Source organism: Mesoplodon mirus (genome assembly GCF_964341445.2).
Source record: "Mesoplodon mirus genome assembly, chromosome: 6".
Taxonomy (NCBI): Eukaryota; Metazoa; Chordata; class Mammalia; order Artiodactyla; family Ziphiidae; genus Mesoplodon; species Mesoplodon mirus.
In genome coordinates this window covers 46,157,579-46,179,218 of record NC_138982.1, presented here as the reverse complement: position 1 = coordinate 46,179,218, position 21,640 = coordinate 46,157,579, and the positions used below count along the sequence as shown (strand labels likewise).

Below are 21,640 nucleotides of genomic sequence, written 5' to 3'. Positions count from 1 at the left end.
GGCACCTCGCCGGACTCAGGTTCGGTTACTAATCGCCAGTGGGCGACAGGAGGCGGGCTTCTCCCTCTGACGGACAGTATCGCTCCGCCCAATCTGATTCATCTTTTCCTTGGCCCCGCCCACCCCAGTCCTCAGAGAATGAGGGTGGGCGTGATGGAGCCGCCGCCAACTGAACTCCGGCAGAGTGCTCTCGAGGCCGAACCAGCGCGCCTGGCGGTCTGTGAGTGGGCGGAGGGGGGCTAAGGGCGGGGCCTCAGAGATGACAGGCAGGCGGCCGGCCCCACCCCTCTCGCCCAGAGCGGCCGCGCCAGCGCTGGGGACAGCAGAAGTGAGTACGTGAGCGGCGCAGCAAGAACCCAGCTCGGACCCCGGACGACGCGCGCACCCGGAGTCCCCGATCCGAGTCGGACCCGCAGCAGACCTCTGGATTACTGTGCACACCGAACTACGACCACTTGCGCACTCCCTCCCCGGCCCGCCCCCCCGAGTCCACTGGTTCCGAGCTCTCCAAGCGCCCCGGATCCTCCAGGACTGGTCCGTCCAGATTCCCCTGGGACCGACCTGCCCGCATCCCTCGGCATCGCCCGGCTCAGGGCGCCGCCTCGGTCCCGGAGCCGCCTGCCTGGATTGCACCCTCTGCTTGCCTGGATCTCCTGGGACCACCGTGCGCGAGCCTTCTTCGTAGCCCGCCGAGCGGACCCTCCCGCGGGTCCCCGCAGCCCCGCCGGCGCGGCCCGGCGCGGCTCGGCTCGGCTCCCGGAACCCGCCCTGGCCATGGCCCGAGCCCGCCCGCCGCCGCCGCCGCCGCCGCCGGGGCTCCTGCCGCTGCTCTCTCCGCTGCTGCTGCTGCCCCTGCTGCTGCCCTCCGGCTGCCGGGCGCTGGAAGGTGAGCGGCGTCGGGGGGCGCGTCCAAGGGTTAAGGTGTCCGGGGTCGCCCGAGCGTGGGCCGGGGAGGGTCTACGGTGTTGGTCCGATGAGGACTGGGCGCACTTCGGAGGAGGCTCGGTCACCCGCGCCCTTTCCAGGGTCCGGAGGATGGGGTGGGGAGGACGCTCTCGGCGCCGCCTCGGAGGCTCCAGCTACCTCTGTGGCAGGCAGTCCGCCGGTTGCGGGATCGCGGGCTGCTCGACTCGGGAGAGCGTCCCCGAAAGTCATGGCCCGGCCGTGAGCTTCTGAGGGAGTACCCCGCACTCAGGGCAGAGGAGCGGGGCCCTGGGCACCTCCTGGAGGCAAGGAAGTGTGGGCGACCCACCAGGCAAGGCGGGGACTCTGAGGCTGATGCGGGGCTGTGGTGGGTGGAGGCGAAGCGGGACTCCCCAGGTTGAGGGGCGGCGTTGGTTCGGAACCCCTTGGAGTGATCTGTGAGAGTGTGAGTGCGTGCACCCCGCTTTGTCAGGGAATGGCTGCGGGGATGGAGAGGCGGGGGCCTGTTATTGTTTACGGTTTACGAGCGCCAACTACCCACGAGGTGCTCTGTTCACCGGCGTTGCACGCGTCTCTGCGGCACCCCCTCTGCCTTCTAGCAGGACACCCCGAGTGCTGGGGTCTCCACCGAACCCCTGAGGTTCCGGGGCTTGTCCCAAGTAGTGCCAGAGCCGGTGCCTTACCCATTAGCCGGTGGGAAAAGGCCGGGCTTCTCTCGATGGGTTCTGTGAAACCTGCCGAGACTGCTCCAACTTCCAAACGAGTGTGCTTGGATGGACAGCCCAAGTGTTTTTGGCCCCGGTGGGAGAGTTCACACACGTCCACTTGACACAAGCCTGAGGGGACAGAGGCACTGACACTGGTTAAACAATAGACAGACAGATGCAGACACAAACACACAGTTCCCAGAATTTTTGGAGCCGTTAAATGAGGGAGGAAAAACCTTCCTTAAGGTGGAGGGAAGGACACCACAGAAATTTGGGGGAAATTGGGATTATAGGCAGTACTTATATTTGGTATCTTTAACAAATCCAGTCACTTTCTTAGTTTAAGAACAAACACATGAATTCCGTGTGACTTGGTTTGTTCATATGTTCACAATCGGTAAACTTAGAGGTTGGAAGGAAAACAGAGCAGAGTTCTGAGAGAAAGGCAGCCTCTGGTGCTTTCTCATTTTCTCAGGGGAAGAACAACATTCTTCTGAACGTCTTTTATCTCTGAGCCCATTGGTGCTGACAGACTGATTCACACGGGTGGACGCATGCAAATCCAGACAGACACACCGAGGTCGCGCCCACACTTGTGCACGCTCACCCACATGTGTGTGATAGGATCACAGGCGTGAGAAACCGGTGTGGGGCTTTGTTGTTGATTGCCTCAAGGGTGTGAGCCAGGGAGCCTGCTGGAGTTCCCAGGTCTGTGTCTTAGCCCAGGAGAGGCGACACAGGCACACGCACTTACAGGACTGTGTGTGCCAGGCCCCAGAGCCCTTGTTGTGGGGTGTGGTGGGTGCTGATGCTGAGAGTGGAGTGGGGGCGTGGTTTGGGTCAGGTGAGCAAGGGGTACCTGAAAAGGCTCACCCCTTCCTTCCTCCCTCCCTTCTTCCTCTTTCCCTTCCTTTCTTCCTCCTTTTCACCCCTCACAATCTGCTGGTCCTTCTAGACCCTAGCTGGCAGGCCCTAGCTGGGAGCTGGCATCCAGTCCTCCAGGCCCAGGACCCAAGGGACTGACCAGGAGGCAGAGGCCTGATGAGCTGTAGCAGCCCAGGAAAGAGAGGACAGTGGGGCCACTGCCCCTACTCTGTTCCCTCCTCCCTCAGGCTGTGAAGTGGGATCTGGGGCTATTCCCTGGCTGGGTGGGTGGTGGCTGGGAGGCTGGGCCAGTGTGGGGTGCCCCTAGGAAGGTAGCAGTGCCTCCCAAGTGTGGCTTTCATGAGTTCCTTCACTTTTGCCATATATGAGAACTTAGGGTCTTCTGCTGGCGTGAGAATGAAAGGAAAAAGAGAGATGACGCCTCAGGGCGCTGACCCCAGCCCAGTGGTCTACCTAACAACACTCCTGCTCTCCCTCACTGTGAGATGGGATAGTGGTTGAACCCACTGTGAGATGGGATAGTAGTTGAACCCACCTCCTAGGGCTGTTATGAAGATTGAATCCTTAATGTGTGTCAAGTGCTTAGCACAGCCATTGTTATTCAAGGATTAACTGTTATTATTGTTACCCTAGGGTCTGCTCCTTGGGGAGCACCAGAAAGTGAAACTGGTGTGTACCCTTGCCCTGCTGGAGGGAGCTTAGAGGACGCAATAATGGGAGGAGGAAAAGTTGATCTGGGGAGGAAGTTGTCCCCACACCTCCATCTCTTTCCAGCTTTGGGAGGAAAAGGATGGGATAGGAAGAGAGCTGGGTCAGGAGACAGCTGTCCTTGACTCCTGCCTGTACCCCATCCCTATTCTGGAGCTCGAATGGCGGGATGGGTGGACCTGGGGGTCCTGGGCTGTGGCCAGAGGACAGGGCTAGGTGGGACGCCCAGCACTGAAGCTCTCTTCAGCCCCCCAAGCTTTATGGGTGGAGGATCTCACTCCCTTGCTCCATCCAGCCTTCCCTTTGGTTTTGCCAGGATTTGGTTTGCCCTTGGCCTTAGGGAGCCTTTAGGCTCTTGGCCTCTGAGGTCATTATATTTAGGCCCAGGGTCCTTGAGCTGTGGGTGCTGTCCCTCATGGTCTCATTAATTAGATGCTGTCTAGCACCTGATTGTTCTTCCTCCCTATACACTTGGCATTCATGCAGCTACATTCTGCATCCAAATATCTCATCAGTTTTCCATGAGGATGGAGCCAGGGTCTTTGCTTGTCCTCCCTGGTTGAAGAAACACCTCTCTCCTTGCCCTCTGATTGAGTCCCATGTGCACACACACACACACACACCTCACCAAACACACACACAAATTGCCCTCAAATTTACCCTCACTCACAGGGAAACAGGGCCACTTTTTTGCTCACTTTGCTTTCAGGTAATGTTCCCCAGTCCCCCAAGCCAAGACCATTCTCCCCTTCAGGACCATGAACCAGGGAGTGGGGTCCAGTAGGTGAGCGGACCAGGAACGGGGCGTGGGATAGGAAGGATGTCTGGACCATAGTGTCCTTATACCTCAGATAGGATGAGGAGGTCCCTGCTGGGAAGAGACCCTTTTGAGAAAAAAGAAACAGTTACCAGATGTAAGGCCGGTGGGGGGGGCTGGACAGCCTTCTCCCAGGCAAGCCCTGTAGCTGAGTTGCTGCTGTAGTGGAAGCAGGCCCTGGGTGGGGAGAGGCAGGTTGTGACCCATCTCTTTCTCAGAGGCAGCAGCAGTGGCCACTGAGTAGGTGGCAGTGAGAGGGGACAGCGGGCTGGGGTTTCTGTGGCTTCCTCACTTGTTCGAGTGGCCGCTGGCTCTCCAGCCCCCCCACCCCGCCCCTGTTTGTCTTGAGCTGGCACCTCAGAGCTGCGACAAGGGACAGCAGCAGGGATTTGGGGGAACCAGTTTGCCCGTCACTGTCTTCCCTTTAACCAGAACTGCCGCCACCGCCGCCACTGTGGCCTCAGCGGCAGCGAGCTAACCCAAAGCTGCTGTGGGCAAGGCCTCCGCCACCCGCCTTACACTAATTAAACAGCATGAAGAGGCTGAATCACCAGGCCTGCATAGTTTGAAAATTGTAGCCCTGCCTGTTGTGCTGAGTCAAACTGGTTTGTCGGGATTGGGCAGCTGGGAGTGGGGGGAGGGAGACTGGATACATCTGGGCACCTGATGGGGTGGGAGAGGCCCCCTGCCCCAAGGGCTGGCCCTGGCATCGGGGGTCTCCTGTTGCCTCTCCGCCCCCAGACTCCTGGTCAGACCCGCTGTGGCTGGGATCCCAGGGAAGGGCTCAAAGGCTAGCTGTTCATCAGTCCTTCTGGATGCTGGCAGGGCCACAACTGGGGTGGGGGCTATGGATGAGCACTGAGGCATTTGGGCTCCTGTCCTGTGCTTCTTCCTCCCTTCTCCTCCCTCTCAGGTTTATTTAATTATAAATCTCCATGATCTGAGGGGAAGAATGAAAGACAAAATGTGTTCTGTTCTGGGATGCTCCCCTCTCCTCCATCCCAGACTGGAGGCCCTCGGGGCCATGGCAGGGGGAGGGAGGTGGCCCTCCAGGTCCCATGGCAGGGTCTGCCTAAGACCCCTTTCTCCCCGGGCTGACCACCCTGAGTGTGCAGGTTGGTACACGCGTGTACACACACCGACACGCAGGGGAGGAGAAGGATGGGAGAAGACGGGACAGATCCCTTGGATTGGTTGGCTGAGGTAGGGACCCCAGGCGGAGGAGGGGGACCAACTCCGAGGTGACCGGGAGTTTCCTCCCTCTCTTTGCAGGCAGGGTTCCGGGGTGTGCCTTCTTGCCCGGACCCTGCCCCTCTGTCCTCCTGCCCCTGCACGCGCTGCTGGCCCAGCCCAGGAGCGTGACCTTTCCCACCACCTCAACGTCCTTGGTCTGGAGTTTGGGCCGGTGGGTTTCTTGCTCCTGTCTCTAGATTTTTTTGATTCTCTGGTCTCACTGGCATGCCTGTTCCCAGGGTGGGGTGCTCTGTGTGACTTGGGGCCTGGGGTTGCTGTGGGGTCTGGCAGCTCCATAAACTTGTGTGTCCCTGGCCATTCACTGGGGCAGGTGGCAGGCTCCCAGCACCAGGGCGGCCCAGTGAGGCCCTCAGACACAGGCTGGGTGCCCACGATGTTCTCCTCCTGCTGGGCCCCCAACTTATGTGTTGCCCGAAGCTCCTGAGGCTAAATGCCTTCATCGTGCCACCCCCTCCCCAAGGGCTCAGTGCTGGGGATGGTGCCATTGTGCTGGCAGGGAAGTGGCCTGCTGCTTGGGCAAGGGCTGCACCTGGGGAGGCTGCACCCAGCCACACCCAGAATCATCTTCATGCCCCTGCCCCACCCCTAGCCTCATGACCTGTGACAGCTCCTGCCTGGGTCAGGGCCACAGGAAGCTGGTCTGGGGCTTGTTCCTTCCTTGAGCCTCTGGCTGAGGCGGCCCCAGTACCTTTGCTTTCTTAGCAGACAGTGCCCTCTCCCAACTCTTCCTCCACCCCACTTGAAAACTCACCTCATAGAAAGAGCGTGCTTGTAGCGTGTGTGTGGGTGTGTGTGTGTGTGAGATGTGCATGGAGGATGCACCTCTGAGGCTTTACACAACCTCTAGATATTGATACTTACACTGTGTCTGCTCCCATGGAATGTTTTGGTGCAAATGGGCATCTGTGCGTGTGCAGCTGATGCTAGTTGTATGTGACTGTGTAAGAGCATGTCACCGTGTCTGTACAGAGAAACTGGTGTTTGTGTTTGTACTTGACTACACTCAAGACTGTGACTTGTGGTTGGCAATAGTGTGCAGTTGGGTGTGTAGGGAGAACGCACTGTTGAATGCACGTGCCCTCACGTATGCATATGTCTCAGGAAATCCGCACATCTGAGGGCTGTGAGAGTGAGTCTTTGCCTAAGGCAAGCCCAATGTGTGTAGGAAAGACTCATTGTATATGAATGTCTCAGGAAGACTGATCTGCTTGTACCATATGTATCCGTGTGTCCGTCAAAGACAGACTGTGGCTGTGTGTGAAGCCGTGTGTGTGTTTGCGGGTGGCTGTGGCTTTGTGTGTTTTTGTCCACCATACGTGTGACTTGTCGCTCTTTGGCCCCAGTGGCGGGAACGAGCCCAGCCACTGAGAACTGGGTGACGTGTGTGCGTCTGTGTGTGCACAGGCGGGGGCCACACAGCTGCTGCCACGTGGCTGTTCCCCGCGGCCCTGTGAAACCTGAAAGGGGTGCTGCTTTCCTGCTGAGCACTGAAGCCCCAGTCCCAGAACATCGCAGAAAGGCCTGGTGGCCACTTCCCTGCTTGCTTCGTGGGTTGGTGGGGCTGTATCGGGGAGCAGCCACTTGGTGGGACAGGGGAGGGTGCGGGCGCAGTTGGTAGCTGGAGAATGTGGAGCTTGCTCCCTCATTCCTCTTTTGTCCTTGTCCCCTGTACCTGTATCCTTCACCCCTGCATGTGTACCTACACACACACCCACACACACACATAGAAAAGGTGGGCTCTGTTGGGCTGGGTCTCTCCCCAGACAGATGGATTCTGGGGACCCCCCCCATGTTCTTCCTGAGGCTGGGACCCAGGCACCTCAGGGTCTCCCTCTTGCTGAAGCGAGCAGGCCCCTCCCCTCCCCCAGAGAGCAAGCCCCCTCCCCACCAGGGTGACCGAGCCCTTCCTCAGGCACACATGACTCGAAATCTAAGTCCTCTCCTCATTAATGGGAAAAATGTGCCGAGATTGAGCGATGGCCAAGGCTGAGCGATGGCCGAGGGCCGATCCCCGCCCCCTCCCTCTCTCGCTCCCCAGAAATTAAACAGAAACGAAGATCCTACCCCACCAACCTCCCCCCGCCCCCTCCCCCCAGTCCTCCTCTCCGAGCCGGCGCAGGGCTTGTTTTAAACTGCGGAGGAATCTGGCTGGAGGGGGGAGGGGCTGAATATTTGGGTTTAAACAGTTCCAGATGGGTTTGGCACTGGCTGAGCAGAAGGAAGTGAGGGAGATGGAGGAGGGAGGCAGCGCGAGGGAGCGGTGGGAGCCCTGGCCTGCTCGGCGGCGGGCGGCGGGCGGCGGGCAGACAAGCAGGCGGACTGGCTGGGGGGAGGGGGTGCGCTAGGCTCGCCGGCTCCCAGGGACGGCGGTACTCCGGGCCGCTGGCTAGCGAAGAGGCTACTTGGCAGCCTCCCTCTCTGTCTCTGTGTCTGTCTCCTGGGGCCTCCTTGTCTCTCCATCTCCCTGTCTTTTGTAGTCCACCGCCGGCCATCCCGGCTGTCTGGTCCTAGCCAGCCGGCTCTGCCCATCTCTCCAGTTCGGTGCCGCCCACCATCCGCCTGCTCCGCCCGCCTGTCTCCCTCCCTGTCTGTCTCTGGGGCCCCTGCTTCTGCCCATCCCCTCTTCCCTCCCGTACCCCTCTACCCCCCTGCTAAATGTCTGTGTCTGTCTGTCTGCCAGAGGGGCCTGTCAGGCCACCGACGATGAAGCTGGGATAGCTCATCCTGCAGCCGGGCCCTCCAGGGACCAGCTGCTACTGCAGGAAGACGAGGGAGCCTCACTCCCCAAAGTGAATGGCTGCTGCTCGCTGCCCCCTTTGCCTCACATGAGGGCCTGGGGCCACAGCTGCCTCATCCACCATCCTAGGCTCAGTCCCAGACTGCAGGAAACTGGTGAAGGCCGCAAGCCTGGAGCCTGTGGGGTTTGGGTCTTTCCCTTCCTGGATACCTCCAGCCTGCCCCATTGTTGATGTAGAGGCCTTCAGAAGTTCTGGGGCGGCCCTGCCCCATTCCAGCTTGGAGTTGAGGGGAGAACTGCTGGCTGTCTTCCAGGCTATGGGAAAGGACTTGGGGCCTCTTTCCTGCTCCTAGGTCTAATGTTGGGGTCACACTGTCAGAGAGGAGAGTTTTCAAGCCAGAACCCAGGATCCAGGTTCCTAGGGGAGCAAGTTTACGTCAGAAACATTAATAGGCCCCTCCTGTGGCCGAGCAAAAGGAAACAGATAAAAAAATCCGAAGCTCAGAACAGGATCCGTGCTATGACAAAGCACCTGGCCCTGGATGCATAGAGGAAGGCATCCAACCCTGACTTGGTGGTTCAGGGAAGGCTTCCTGGAGGAGGTGACATCTTGGTTGGGACTTAGAGTATACACAGGAGCTTTCCAGGCTTTCTCTGTTCCCCCTTTACAGAGGGGCATATTGCAGTCAGAGTGCCCTGGTTAAGGGGTTAGTTGTGGAATCAGATAGACCTGAATTTGAGTCACCTTTCAACTTTTCACCTCAAGTCCTAACAGTTTTACCTTACACCCTATATATACTGTATCTGGGCATCAGTTTTCTCATCTGTAAAAGAGGTACGCCAACAGTACTTTTATCCAAGGATTGCAGGAAGAACTGAACTAGCTCTAGAGGAACTAGTCTAGGCCTTGGTGGCCCTCACCCTATCCTCAAAGAGCATTCCTGTCCTGTCCTCCAGAGGTGATCTGTGGGAGGCTGGGTGAGAGTTGGCTCTGGCCTGTGACTGCTCTTCCCTTCCCCTGGGCGTGTGTGGAGCTGGGCCTTTGTGCTGGGAGTGGAGTCAGGGGAGGCCTGAGCAGCAGGGTCTGAAGCACACGGCCCTTTGTTCCAGGATAAAGGCCCTGCCAGCCCCTTTGTGTGGAGATTAGCAGAGCCTGTAGGTGTGTGAACTGGCCCTGGCTTCTGCCTCATTAACCCAGACCTGGGGTCAGCAGCTGACACCCACTCCCAGCTGGCCGGACAAGACATCTTTGGGGCTATGACATCTCTGGGGGTGGCTGCAGGGTCTCCTCTGGGCCAGGGGAGCTGAGGGTTTGGGGAACTTGGGGGTGGGGTGGGAGTACCTGGTGGGAATCAATGTCTGGCGTCCTGGCCTTTCCTGGGCAACCTCCTCTTTCTCTTCATCCTAAACTTGGCCCCTGGCCTTTTTTCTCCTTTTGCTCCCCCAGAGACCCTCATGGATACAAAATGGGTGACATCTGAGTTGGCATGGACATCTCATCCAGAAAGTGGGGTAAGACTTCCCCACCATTTCTCCCGAGTGTTGGTTGCCAATTAACTCCTGCAGCAGGGCTCAAGAAGGGCTGCCTCTGCCCACTGCTTGTCAGTTTCCCCTCTTGCGGCATCCCCATCCTCTTCATCTGTCACCTTCCTCCTTTGCCTGATGGTCCATTTCTGTGAGTGTTTTCATCTCTGACTCTTCAGCCTGCTTCCGTCCCCCCCCCCATACACACCATCTTTGTCTCGTTCTCCCTCTGCCCACCCCCCAGCCTGTTTTCAGCCTATTTCCATCCCTCTCCTGCCTGACAGCCCTTTGCATGTCTGTCCTGACCATCTCCCTCCTTCCTGGGTGCTTGGGAACAAGGAAACCTTAGTTCCAGATCTCTGACTTGCTGTGTGACCTTGAGCAAGACAGTTTGCCTTTCTGGGCCTCCATTTCTTGACTGTTACATTCCTGTAGTCCTGACGTCTCTAAAGTGTTCTAATTAACCTCCCTAGATGTCCTTCACAACTACACTAAGTTCTGGAACACTGGATTTGGGTGATATTACAGGCCCTTAGTTACCAGACCTAACTCTGTGACCTTGGGCAAGTCTCTGCCTTTATGAGTCTTGACTTCCTCTCCTCTGGAGTGGGGACAGCAGATGTATTGGATAGGCCAAGAAGTTTGTTTGGGTTTTTCCGTGAGATGTTTCGGGAGAAAGCTGAACGAATTTTTTGGCCAGCGCAATACCTTATTAAGGAGCTGTGAAGGTTAAATGTGATGGTAATAGTGATAACCAAAGTTTACTGAATGCTTGCTCTATCTATATCAGGCATTGGCGCAAGCTCATTACATATATTAAACGGATTTAATTCCTCAAAGCCTCATTTACTTGCAATCAGTCCCACTTTATAGACAATGAAATTGAGGCATAAAGATAATAAACATTATAGCTAATTCTCACATAGTACTTACCAAGTGCCCCATTCTAAGTGCTGTAGTCTTTTTTTTTTTTGCGGTACGCGGGCCTCTCACTGTTGTGGCGTCTCCCGTTGCGGAGCACAAGCTCCGGACGCGCAGGCTCAGCGGCCATGGCTCACGGACCCAGCTGCTCCGCGGCATGTGGGATCTTCCTGGACCGGGGCACGAACCCGTGTCCCCTGCATCGGCAGGCGGACTCTCAACCACTGCGCCACCAGGGAAGCCCAGTGCTGTAGTCATTTAAAGTCATTTATTCCTTATACATCTTCTTCTTACCATGTTACAGATGGGGAAGTGGGAGCACAGGGAGGTTAAGTGACTTACCTGTAGTCACACCACAAGCAGAGAACTGGGATTTGAACCCACGTAGTCTGTGTGCTCAACCACTACACCATGGAAGCATCTCTGTGAAGTAAATATAGCAGATCTGGGCATGTGATAAGCACCTGGCAAATGCCGGTGCTTACTCTGTCTTTTTCACTTGGCACAGTGGGAAGAGGTGAGCGGCTATGACGAGGCCATGAACCCCATCCGCACGTACCAGGTGTGTAATGTGCGCGAGTCAAGCCAGAACAACTGGCTTCGCACAGGGTTCATCTGGCGGCAGGACGTGCAGCGGGTCTATGTGGAGCTCAAGTTCACTGTGCGTGACTGCAACAGCATCCCCAACATCCCTGGCTCCTGCAAGGAGACCTTCAACCTCTTCTACTATGAGGCTGATAGCGACGTGGCCTCGGCCTCCTCCCCCTTCTGGATGGAGAACCCCTACGTGAAGGTGGACACCATCGCGCCCGATGAGAGCTTCTCGCGGCTCGATGCCGGCCGTGTCAACACCAAGGTGCGCAGCTTCGGGCCACTCTCCAAGGCCGGCTTCTACTTGGCCTTCCAGGACCAGGGCGCCTGCATGTCGCTCATCTCCGTGCGTGCCTTCTACAAGAAGTGCGCATCCACCACCGCAGGCTTCGCGCTCTTCCCCGAGACCCTCACTGGGGCTGAGCCCACCTCACTGGTCATTGCCCCTGGCACCTGCATCGCCAACGCCGTGGAGGTGTCGGTACCCCTCAAGCTCTACTGCAACGGTGACGGGGAGTGGATGGTGCCTGTGGGTGCCTGCACCTGTGCCACCGGCCACGAGCCAGCTGCCAAGGAGTCCCAGTGTCGCCGTGAGTGGGGACTGGCCTGGGGAGGGTCTGGGCCACAGCCGCCCGCTGCCCCCTACCCACTGCTTCCTACCTGCCAGACAGGGGGGTCTGGCCTCAGCTCTGGGGCAGAGGGAGGAAAGGGAGGAGGGGTATCAGGTGCAGAAAACATGGTGCAAGGAGGGAGATGAGAGAAAATGAGGAGAGACACCAGGATACCAGGAGGAAAAAATGAAACTAAAGAGAGAGGAAGGAAGACATGGAGAATTCTTGACAAGGAGGCACCCGAAGAACGTGCTCAGAGTCTCGGGAGGCCAGCAGAGATGCCCGTTGGTCCAGCGCCACGTTTACGTTTCACCCTGCAAGTCTTAGGTGGGACCCAGAGCTGCAGGCACCTCGTGCTTGGCTGTTTTACCTGGGGGGGTCTCATCTGCATCTTGAGAAGCAGTATTTATAGCGTAGAAGTTAGGGGCCCAGTCTCTGAAGTCCTGAGTCCTGACTGCCACTTACCATCTGTGAGACCTTGGGCAAGTTATTTAACTCTTTGAACCCCGGTTTCCTCATGTGCAAACTGGGGACATTAATGGTGATTCCTTCGTGGAGTTGTAGTGGGGCTTAACTGAGTCAGTGCATGGCAGCCCTTGGAACGGTGCCTGGGACGTGGGGAAGCACAGCACCATGTGTTAGCTGTGACTCTCGGGAGCCCTGGGATGCACGGGGGACGAGGGTTGTTTGGTCCTGGTTTCATATACGAGGAGGTTAGGAGGCCTGTCTTGGGTGGCTTGCTGAGACTCATAAGACCTCACGGTGTGCTAGATTTTCCAGCTATAACACCCGTTCATGAGAAGTTCTCTCATCTGAGCCTTACCACAACTTTGTAAGGTAGATTCCAGCTACGTCTCCTGTTTAGCCAATAAGAAGGCCCGGAGGGGTTCTGCCCTCTAGGCCTCACAGCTGGGAATGTGGGAGCTGGGACTGCAGGCTCCTCCAGTGGTGGGCCATGCAAGCCAGGGTGCTGAGGGCCTTGTCTTCCGTCCCCTCTGCCCTGTTCTCCCTCCTGGCACTTGCAGCCTGAAGCTAGTATGGGTGGGAGCTGGCTGTTAGCACAACCCTCAGGGTAAGGGGGCTGGAGGCCCAACCTGGCTGTGAGGCCCAGTGTCGGGTGCTGTCGTGGGAAGGTGAACAGTGCCTTGCCCTGCCCCTCTCCACTTCTCTATGGGAACCTGCCCCCAGACTTCCTCCTCCTAAGTGGAGAAAGGGGTGGGGGTGATGAGCCTGACAACCTGAAGAGCGGCTAACACTCTGCAGGTCCCTAGCAGGAAATGCACTATGGTTCCCATAGCAACCAGCCTGGCCTGGCCCCTGCCCCCTCTCCCACTGGCTCAAAAGAGCTGGGATGGAATATCACCTTAGTCGAGGGAGAGTAAACCCCAGAGAAGGGCACAGACCCAACTCTGGGCATACCACACCCCGGACGACCTCCCCAAAGGCAGTTGTATAGGCTCAGGATGACCATATGCTTTAGTATGTCCAGGGCAGTCCTGGTTTATGCCTGTCATGCTAACGTGATTATTACTAGTGCCCGCTTTCACTCTCAAAATAGTGCAGTTTGACTAATAAATTATATGGCCATCGTAGATGTGGGGACTCTCCAGAGCCCAGGCCCAAATAGAGGCTCTGAAGGGGTGTTCAGGCACCGAGCTCTGGGCTCCCTTTGGAGATTGGGGTTCCCCTCCTGGATGCTTTGAGGCCTCTGAACTCCAGGTGACCCCAGCCTTCCTGCCTGCTTTCTTTCTCTCCTCTTCTCACCCCTCCTCAGCGCCCACCCCTGCCCCAGGGCAGAAAGGAGCTGCTGCCCTGCTCCTGGTTGGGTGGGGAGAGAGGCTGGCTGTGAAACTCAGAGGCCCCACCTCCTGGCTGTTCTGGGGTGTTCTTGAGGATCTTCAGGAATAATTATCCTTGAGCTTCAGGGAGGGGTGGGGCACCCCAGCAGAGTAGAGGCTGCTGCCAGCCCACTAATGGTCTCTTCCCGTCCCCCTCCCTCCTCTTCCTCCTCCCTCTCGTCCCTGCCTCGACAAGTCCAGGCTGTTGGGGTGATGGATCTGACTCTTCGTCTGTGAGGCCCCAGAGTTGGGGGTCGGGGGCGGGGCAGGGGCGGGGAGGAGTCCGCTGACGTGGGGTTTCCACGGGGCAAAAGGGCCTTTTGTAGCTGCAGCTGGACTTAGGCAGTACCAGCACGGCCCCTGCAGTCTGGGAAGTGGGGGGCCGAGACCTGTGCTTGGGAAGGGCCTGATTCCCACAGAGGTGTGGCGGGTTGGTGCCTGCAGGGATGGAGGTGAGATGTCCATCCTCTTCTTCCCCCCAGCCTGTCCCCCTGGGAGCTACAAGGCAAAGCAGGGAGAGGGGCCCTGCCTGCCCTGCCCGCCCAACAGCCGCACCACCTCTCCAGCCTCCAGCATCTGCACCTGCCACAGTAACTTCTACCGCGCAGACTCTGATTCTGCAGACACTGCCTGTACCAGTGAGTGAACGCGCGTCCTCATACTCTCCCACTCCAGGCCTTCCCTCTGCGGGCCAGCCTGGGGGTGCCTAAACAGTCTCTATGAATAGCTCCACTTTCCAGATAGGATAACTGAGGCTCAGGGGGGTTAGATGTTGTGTTCAACATGGCACAGGTAGGAAGTGACCGGCCCTGAGCCAGAATCCAGGTGAGCTGAAAGGCTTAGCCCTTGCACCAACATTTAATAAGCATTTGTTAGCTCCTCGCTGGGTATCAGAAACCGGCTAGGACCCTCTAGTCCATTACTCCTTCCTCTGTCTAGAACTGCTATTCTTTTGGCCCAACTCTAACCGGAGAGGGGACCTCACACCCCGGGGGCAGCGTGGTGTCCTGCTTTTTCCCTGCTTCGGCCTTTGGTGCCAGGAATTGCCAGGTGCCAGGGATATGGAAGAAAAGATACAGCCACTGTTCTAGGAGCTTGCAACCTGGTGGGAGAAACAGATGTGAAAACAGATAATGACCATATAATGTGCTAAGTGCTGGGCTGGAGGGATGCCCAGGAATTGTTACAGGAATGCAGAGGACGGGAAGAGAATGAATCAAGGAAGGTTTCCAAGAGGAGGTGACCTCTCAAATTGAGCCTTAAAGGCCAAATAAATAGGAGTGTGCCCAGTGAAGAAGTGTAGGAAAGGTATTCCGCTTATTAAAGCAGAGGCAAAGGCAAGGAGGTAGGAAGCAGCTTGGAGTGTGTAGGAACTCTGGACAGACGGTGGTCCTAGGGCCCTAGCTCACTGTCCTCTCCTTCCACCTTCCCCACAGCGGTGCCGTCTCCACCCCGGGGTGTGATCTCCAATGTGAATGAGACCTCGCTGATCCTCGAGTGGAGTGAGCCCCGGGACTTGGGTGGCCGGGACGACCTCCTATACAATGTCATCTGCAAGAAGTGCCATGGGGGCCTTGGGGCCGGGGGCACCACGACCTGCTCACGCTGTGATGACAACGTGGAGTTTGTGCCTCGGCAGTTGGGCCTGACAGAACGCCGGGTCCACATCAGCCATCTGTTGGCCCACACGCGCTACACCTTTGAGGTGCAGGCAGTCAACGGTGTCTCGGGCAAGAGCCCTTTGCCCCCCCACTACGCGGCTGTGAATATCACCACCAACCAGGCTGGTGAGGAGGGCACACAGGAGGGTAGGGTCTGGGTCATCTTCCCCCACGTAGAGCTGAGGTTGCCTGGGGCACAGACCATTGGGGGTCCCATGGGAACTGGGTCCTTGGGAAGGATGCCAGGGCCCGTGATGAGCCCCCCGACTCTTCCCCTAGCCCCATCTGAAGTGCCAACACTACACCTGCACAGCAGCTCTGGAAGCAGCCTGACCTTGTCCTGGGCGCCCCCAGAGCGGCCCAACGGAGTCATCCTAGACTACGAGATGAAGTACTTTGAGAAGGTCAGAGCCTCCAGGGGCAGGAGGAAGCCTTGGGACAAGAAGATTACCCCGGATAGTGTCAGAGGCCCTTGGGAGCAAAGCCTTGGGTACTGAGGGGGGCTGGGCAGGGGCCGATGGGCGTCAGGGCCCACTGAGACACAGCCTTCCTCCTGGTGTTGCAGAGTGAGGGCATCGCCTCCACAGTGACCAGCCAGAAGAACTCCGTGCAGCTGGACGGGCTGCGGCCTGACGCCCGCTACGTGGTCCAGGTCCGCGCCCGCACCGTAGCTGGCTATGGGCAGTACAGCCACCCGGCTGAGTTTGAGACCACAAGTGAGAGAGGTACACACCCCCACACACCTGTCCCTGCCGCTGTCCACACTTTGCACCCCACCACTCACCTGTCCCTCCCCGTCTCTAGGCTCTGGTGCCCAGCAGCTCCAGGAGCAGCTCCCCCTCATTGTGGGCTCTGCCACGGCCGGGCTTGTCTTCGTGGTAGCTGTTGTGGTCATTGCTGTCGTCTGCCTCAGGTACTCCCAGGCCCAGGGGCTGGCTAGAGCTTCCCTTTAGTGCCCTAGAGCCCTCTCGCCATATAGGTGAACCATCACCCACGTCAACCCTAGAACCACAGCCTTCCTAGGCCCAGGCTATCCTTGTCGGAAAGGCTCTCTCCAGTCCATGCCTATGTCCTCGTCCTGTCCCCTCCCTGTCCCCTGAATCTACTGGCAGATTCCCTCAGGGACCAAGTCCACTGAGCCTCTTGCCCGGAGACCCAGTGGCAGCTGTAGCCACTGATCCTAGCACCAGGCACTGGGCGGTCCCCTATGCTCTCTGCCCCTCCTGTGAGCCCAAGGGTCCCCTGAAGGGAAGGAGCTGCGGACTTGTCTCATGCCTACCCTCCACCCCGCCCCTCCAGGAAGCAGCGGCACAGCTCTGATTCGGAGTACACGGAGAAGCTGCAGCAATACAGTTGAGTTTGCCTCCTCATCCCAACCTCCCAAAGCTCCCTTCGTCCTTGCAGGGCTTGGAGACACCCCTTTCCCTGTCTGGGACTTTATTCCTTTAACTCCTACCCTGGCTGCCCCCTCCTGCTTCCAATTAAATGCCATTTCCTGAGCCCCTACCACACTCCCGCTAGCCCCAGAGATGAGTGAGATGTGACCCCTGTCCTCAGGGGTAGTCAGTCTTGTAAGAAAGACAACACAGGTATACACAGGAAACAATGAGAGAACAATTAAGTGTTAAGCCGGGTGTTCCTGGGACAGAGGGCAGTGAGAGTTCAGAAAAGAGGAAGGCTTCCTGGAGGACGTAGCCTTGGGCTGAGCTGAGCCAGGTGGGATAAGCAGGGTTTAGAGAGGTGGGGGAGAGCATTCCCGGCTAGAGGAGCCTCTGGAAGGTAGTGGGTGGGGTGGGGAGAGTGCCCGACGTGGGGGGCAGTGAGAAGGCTGGTTTGACAGCTGCTGGGAAGCCAGGCTGGGTAGTTGCGGCCAGTCCTTGGAGGGTCGTGAAAGGCAGGCAGAGGAGTTTGGACTTGACTGCACCACCGGTAATCTGAAAGGCTCTCAAGCTGGGGAGCAATACAATGAAAGTATTGTAGGAAGACAGGTATGTGGGCTAGATTGGTGAGCAAAGTCTAGAGGCAGAGAGCCCAGCTGGGGGGCTATTGCAGTAGTCTGAGTGTTGATGGCCTGGACAAGGTCAGGGGCAGTGGGAATGAGGGGAGGGACGGATCTGAAATAAGTTGGACACCATGAGAGATAAGGGAGAAAGAAGAAGAATCCTAGGTGTCTAGCCGTTATGGTTATTAGTTCTCACCAAGAGGACAGTGGCAGCGTGGGGTGGTGCAAGTTCTGGCTTCAACAGAGGAATACGGAGCAGGTTTAGCAGAGAGGCTGGGAATGTGTTCCTGTCTGGGTTAAGAGCCTGGGGCAGTATCCCGGGTCGCAGAGTTCCCTCACTGTCCCCAGCTCAAGGATCTCACCCCCTCTCACGCCCACCTTTTCTTCCTTAGTTGCTCCTGGAATGAAGGTTTATATCGACCCTTTTACCTACGAAGACCCTAATGAGGCTGTGCGGGAGTTTGCCAAGGAGATCGATGTGTCCTGCGTCAAGATCGAGGAGGTGATTGGAGCTGGTGAGTCCTCTGGGGCATGGTGGGGAGGAGAGGCTGGTGGTGACCCCGAGGGAGGGCAGAGGTGGTTGGGTACAGAAATAGCTTTACTATCTGTGCCCTGTGCCCCATAGGGGAGTTCGGGGAAGTGTGCCGGGGTCGGCTAAAACAGCCTGGCCGCCGGGAAGTGTTTGTGGCCATCAAGACACTCAAGGTGGGCTACACAGAGAGGCAGCGGCGGGACTTCCTCAGCGAGGCCTCCATCATGGGTCAGTTTGACCATCCCAACATAATCCGGTTGGAGGGCGTGGTCACCAAAAGTCGGCCAGTCATGATCCTCACCGAGTTCATGGAGAACTGTGCCCTGGACTCCTTCCTCCGGGTAAGAGCCAGCCCCCGGCCCCTCCCCCTCTTCCTCCCCCCATCCCCCAGAGAGCTAGGTTGGGCAAACCACCCCTTCCCACAAGTCAGGCAGACCCTATTCAAGTCCAAATATTTACCGAGGTGGCATGGTGCAGGGAAAGAGCTGGGCCTTCAGAGCCAGAAAGACCAGAGTTCTCATCCGGACTCTGCCCGCCCCCTACTGCCTGTGTGACCTCAGGCTTTACTTAACCTCTCTGAGTCTCAGCTGCCTTGGTTGTAAAATGAGAATGGTAAGAGTTATTTGGGTCCTCATGGGGGTTAATTGGGTTGATATATACAGATGCCGGCCACACAGGAGGGCTGCTTCCTTACTCTCAGGGCACAATGGACATGGTCAGAGGGGTAGATGAGGCATGGTCTTGGAGGACTTGGAGAGGGTGGGCACGCGGGCAGGCAGGAAGGTCTTGGGTGGGCCCGGGGCCAGGCAGGAGGCAACGGGCACCCCCTTGAGCCTGTTCGTTGCCTCCAGCTCAACGACGGACAGTTCACGGTCATCCAGCTGGTGGGCATGTTGCGGGGCATTGCTGCCGGCATGAAGTACCTGTCTGAGATGAACTATGTGCACCGAGACCTGGCTGCCCGCAACATCCTTGTCAACAGCAACCTGGTCTGCAAAGTCTCAGACTTTGGCCTCTCCCGCTTCCTGGAGGATGATCCCTCTGATCCTACCTACACCAGCTCCCTGGTACAGGAAGCCGCTGGGAGGGAGACTGGGGGCGGGGCCAACCAGGCAGGGGCTCGGGGCTGGGGACCAGCCCGGAGACATAGGGTGAAGGGCGTGTGCCCCCCCCACCAGGGCGGGAAGATCCCCATTCGCTGGACCGCCCCAGAGGCCATAGCCTATCGGAAGTTCACCTCTGCTAGTGACGTCTGGAGCTATGGAATCGTCATGTGGGAGGTCATGAGCTATGGCGAGCGACCCTACTGGGACATGAGCAACCAGGATGTGAGTGGGGCCAGCCAGAGCGCTCGGGTGGGTGGGAGCTGGCTGGGGAGCAGAGTGGTGGCTCACTCCAGGGTTCCCTGCTCTTGGCCCAGGTCATCAATGCCGTGGAGCAGGATTACCGGCTGCCCCCACCCATGGACTGCCCCACAGCACTGCACCAGCTTATGCTGGACTGCTGGGTGCGGGACCGGAACCTCAGGCCCAAATTCTCCCAGATCGTCAACACCCTGGACAAGCTCATCCGCAACGCCGCCAGCCTTAAGGTCATCGCCAGTGCCCAGTCTGGGTCAGTTCCTCTGCCTCCGCCCCTGCCCTGCTCCCAAGCCAGCAGCACTACCCCTGCCTCCCCAGCATCAGGACTCATCAAGTCCCTCTCTTCTCCCCACAGCATGTCACAGCCTCTCCTGGACCGCACGGTCCCAGACTACACGACCTTCACGACAGTTGGCGACTGGCTAGATGCCATCAAGATGGGGCGGTACAAGGAGAGCTTTGTCAGTGCGGGGTTTGCATCCTTTGACCTGGTGGCCCAGATGACCGCAGAGTGAGTGTGCCTCACATTTGGAGGGGCAGGGCTGGGGGCCCTGAGCTGGGCCCAGAGTGGTGGGCAGGGGGGAGGGACTGACTGTGCCTTTGGCCCATCTGCAGAGACCTGCTCCGGATCGGGGTCACCTTGGCGGGCCACCAGAAGAAGATCCTCAGCAGTATCCAGGACATGCGGCTGCAGATGAACCAGACACTGCCTGTGCAGGTCTGACACCCGACTCCCACTGGATGGGTGCCCTCCAAGGACTGTGCAGGGACTCTGACCAGCTGGCTGGACTTTTGGACTTTTGGATGCCTGGCCTTCGGCTGTGGCCCAGAAGATGGAAGTCTGGGGAAGGCCCAAGCTGGGACTTCTCCTCCAGGCCTGTGCTCCCTCCCCAGGAAGTTTGCCCCAAACCTCTTCATATTGAAGATGGATTAGGAGAGGGGGTGATGACCCCTCCCAAGCCCCTCGGGGCCCCGGCCTTCCTGTTCTCCAGTGGGGGATCCCCACCACCTCAGACTTGGCTGTTCTTCAGTGCTGGAGGTCCTGGCACAGTCAGGTGGGGAATAAACCTGGGTTCCACAGGGCCCAGCCCTGGCAGGGGTCTGGCCCCCCAGGTAGGCAGAGAGCAGTCCCTCCCTCAGGAACTGGAGGAAGGAACTCCGGGCATGGGGAAATGTGACACCCCCATCCCGAAGCCAGCTGGCCCCTCCAGTTTGCACAGGGACTTGTTCTGGGGGCTGAGGGCCCTGCCCCACCCCCGCCCTTGGTGCTGTCATAAGAGGGCAGGCAGGGGCAGGCTGAGGGGCAACGCCTTGCCCCCCAGAGACGGACTCTCAGAGCCAGAGGTCGGATGTGAGTGAGTGAGTGAGTGTGTGTGTGTGTGTGTGTGTGTGTGTACGCACTGGCCTGCACAGAGAGTATGGGTGAGAGCTTGGCCCTCTGCCCTGCCGTGGGGCCAGCTGGGCAGTCAGCAAAATAAAGGCAATAAGATGATTCTTTTGCCCCTTCTCATTCGACCTCCCAAGGCAGGATTCCCTGATGCCCTCAAGTTCACAGTCCCTCAGCACCAGCCCTTCAGAATTCCCAGGAGTCATTGGGAGGCCAGATCCAAGCCTCTCCAAGTACAACTTCCCTTTTCTGCTTCAGCCTTGCTGCATCTAACTTCTTGGAAGTGGGGCAGTAACAGTAGAGAGCAAACTACCCCAGAGCGCCTTCCTTCTAAGGCCCAGGCCTTCCCAGGGGCTGTCGGAGTCTGGACGGTGTTTTACAGACGGTGTTTCACACCCATTGTCTCTGAGGGGGCTGGGGGTAGAGGGAGTTGGTCAGCTCCCAGGGTCACATGGCCCCGGACAAAGGGGATGAGAACCCACTGGGGTTCGGATGCAGAGGCCAGCTCCTTTCAGCAAGTGTCAGTGGAGAAATGTGGCTCCTCTTTACTGAACGATTACTATGCTCCTGGCACTGGGCTAAACCGCTCCATTTATACACGGATCTTATTTAATCTCACAACAACCCAGCCAGGGAAGGAAGTATTTTTATCTCTTTTTTACAGAGGAGGAAAGGGAGAGGTTAAGTAACTTGCCCAAAGTCGCTGAGCCAGTAAGTGAGGCCCGAGGCTGGGATTCCCACCCAGAGACTGCCTGCACACTTGAAAGGTTCAGAGGATAAATAACCAGAACCAGGGAGAGGGTTAGGAAAACAGCTTCTGGAAATAAATGTCAAAGGAGAAAGGGGGTGGAGTGGGCGTGGGCCTCAGAGGCCCCATAGATGCAGAAACACGCAGGGAGGTAGGGTGGGAGGTGTGTGCAGTCACTTTCCCAGTGTCAGAGGAGGGAACCTTGGGCAGTAAACCTTGGTGGGGCACGGAACATGTTTCCAAAGAACCTGCCCATCCGGGTCTGGCTGGACCCGGGAGGGAGTGTGGACAAAGCCTCACAGATCTCGCACATCTTTCCAGGCAGGGCAGAGCTCCGTAGAGGAATTCTAAGTGGGGGCAGTAGCTAGGGGGAGGCGATGCTGCAGGTGTGGAGGCCCAGGCAGCTATTTCAGGTGCAGGGGACCGGCCCCG

The 21,640-nt window shown here is 58.0% G+C and overlaps 1 protein-coding gene across 3 annotated transcripts; it reads left to right on the top strand.

The window, feature by feature from the left end:
- Positions 1-300: 300 nt before the first annotated feature.
- EPHB3 (EPH receptor B3) lies at positions 301-20,565 on the top strand. Of its 3 annotated transcripts, none has more exons than XM_082624725.1 (16): positions 301-886; positions 9,480-9,544; positions 10,986-11,658; positions 14,000-14,155; positions 14,954-15,304; positions 15,458-15,582; positions 15,744-15,894; positions 15,983-16,091; positions 16,478-16,530; positions 17,573-17,695; positions 17,806-18,053; positions 18,564-18,779; positions 18,891-19,040; positions 19,133-19,326; positions 19,429-19,584; positions 19,689-20,565. In XM_082624725.1, the coding sequence occupies exons 1-16, from the start codon at positions 775-777 to the stop codon at positions 19,795-19,797; spliced, it is 2,991 nt and encodes a 996-aa protein (XP_082480851.1). In that variant the 5' UTR covers positions 301-774; the 3' UTR covers positions 19,798-20,565. The 3 variants fall into 3 exon arrangements, with proteins under 3 accessions (XP_082480851.1, XP_082480850.1, XP_082480849.1); XM_082624724.1 differs by having other exon boundaries at positions 15,744-15,903; XM_082624723.1 differs by having other exon boundaries at positions 15,744-15,903; positions 18,564-19,040.
- The last annotated feature ends 1,075 nt before the right edge of the window (positions 20,566-21,640 follow it).

Bases quoted from the DNA above. Each gene is read 5' to 3' on its own strand.
- EPHB3 (XM_082624723.1), top strand. From the start codon at position 775: ATGGCCCGAGCCCGCCCGCCGCCGCCGCCGCCGCCGCCGGGGCTCCTG. The intron at 15,904-15,982 runs GTACACACCCCC...CCCCGTCTCTAG, and splicing joins TGAGACCACAAGTGAGAGAG to GCTCTGGTGCCCAGCAGCTC. The intron at 16,531-17,572 runs GTTGAGTTTGCC...TTTCTTCCTTAG, and splicing joins GGAGAAGCTGCAGCAATACA to TTGCTCCTGGAATGAAGGTT.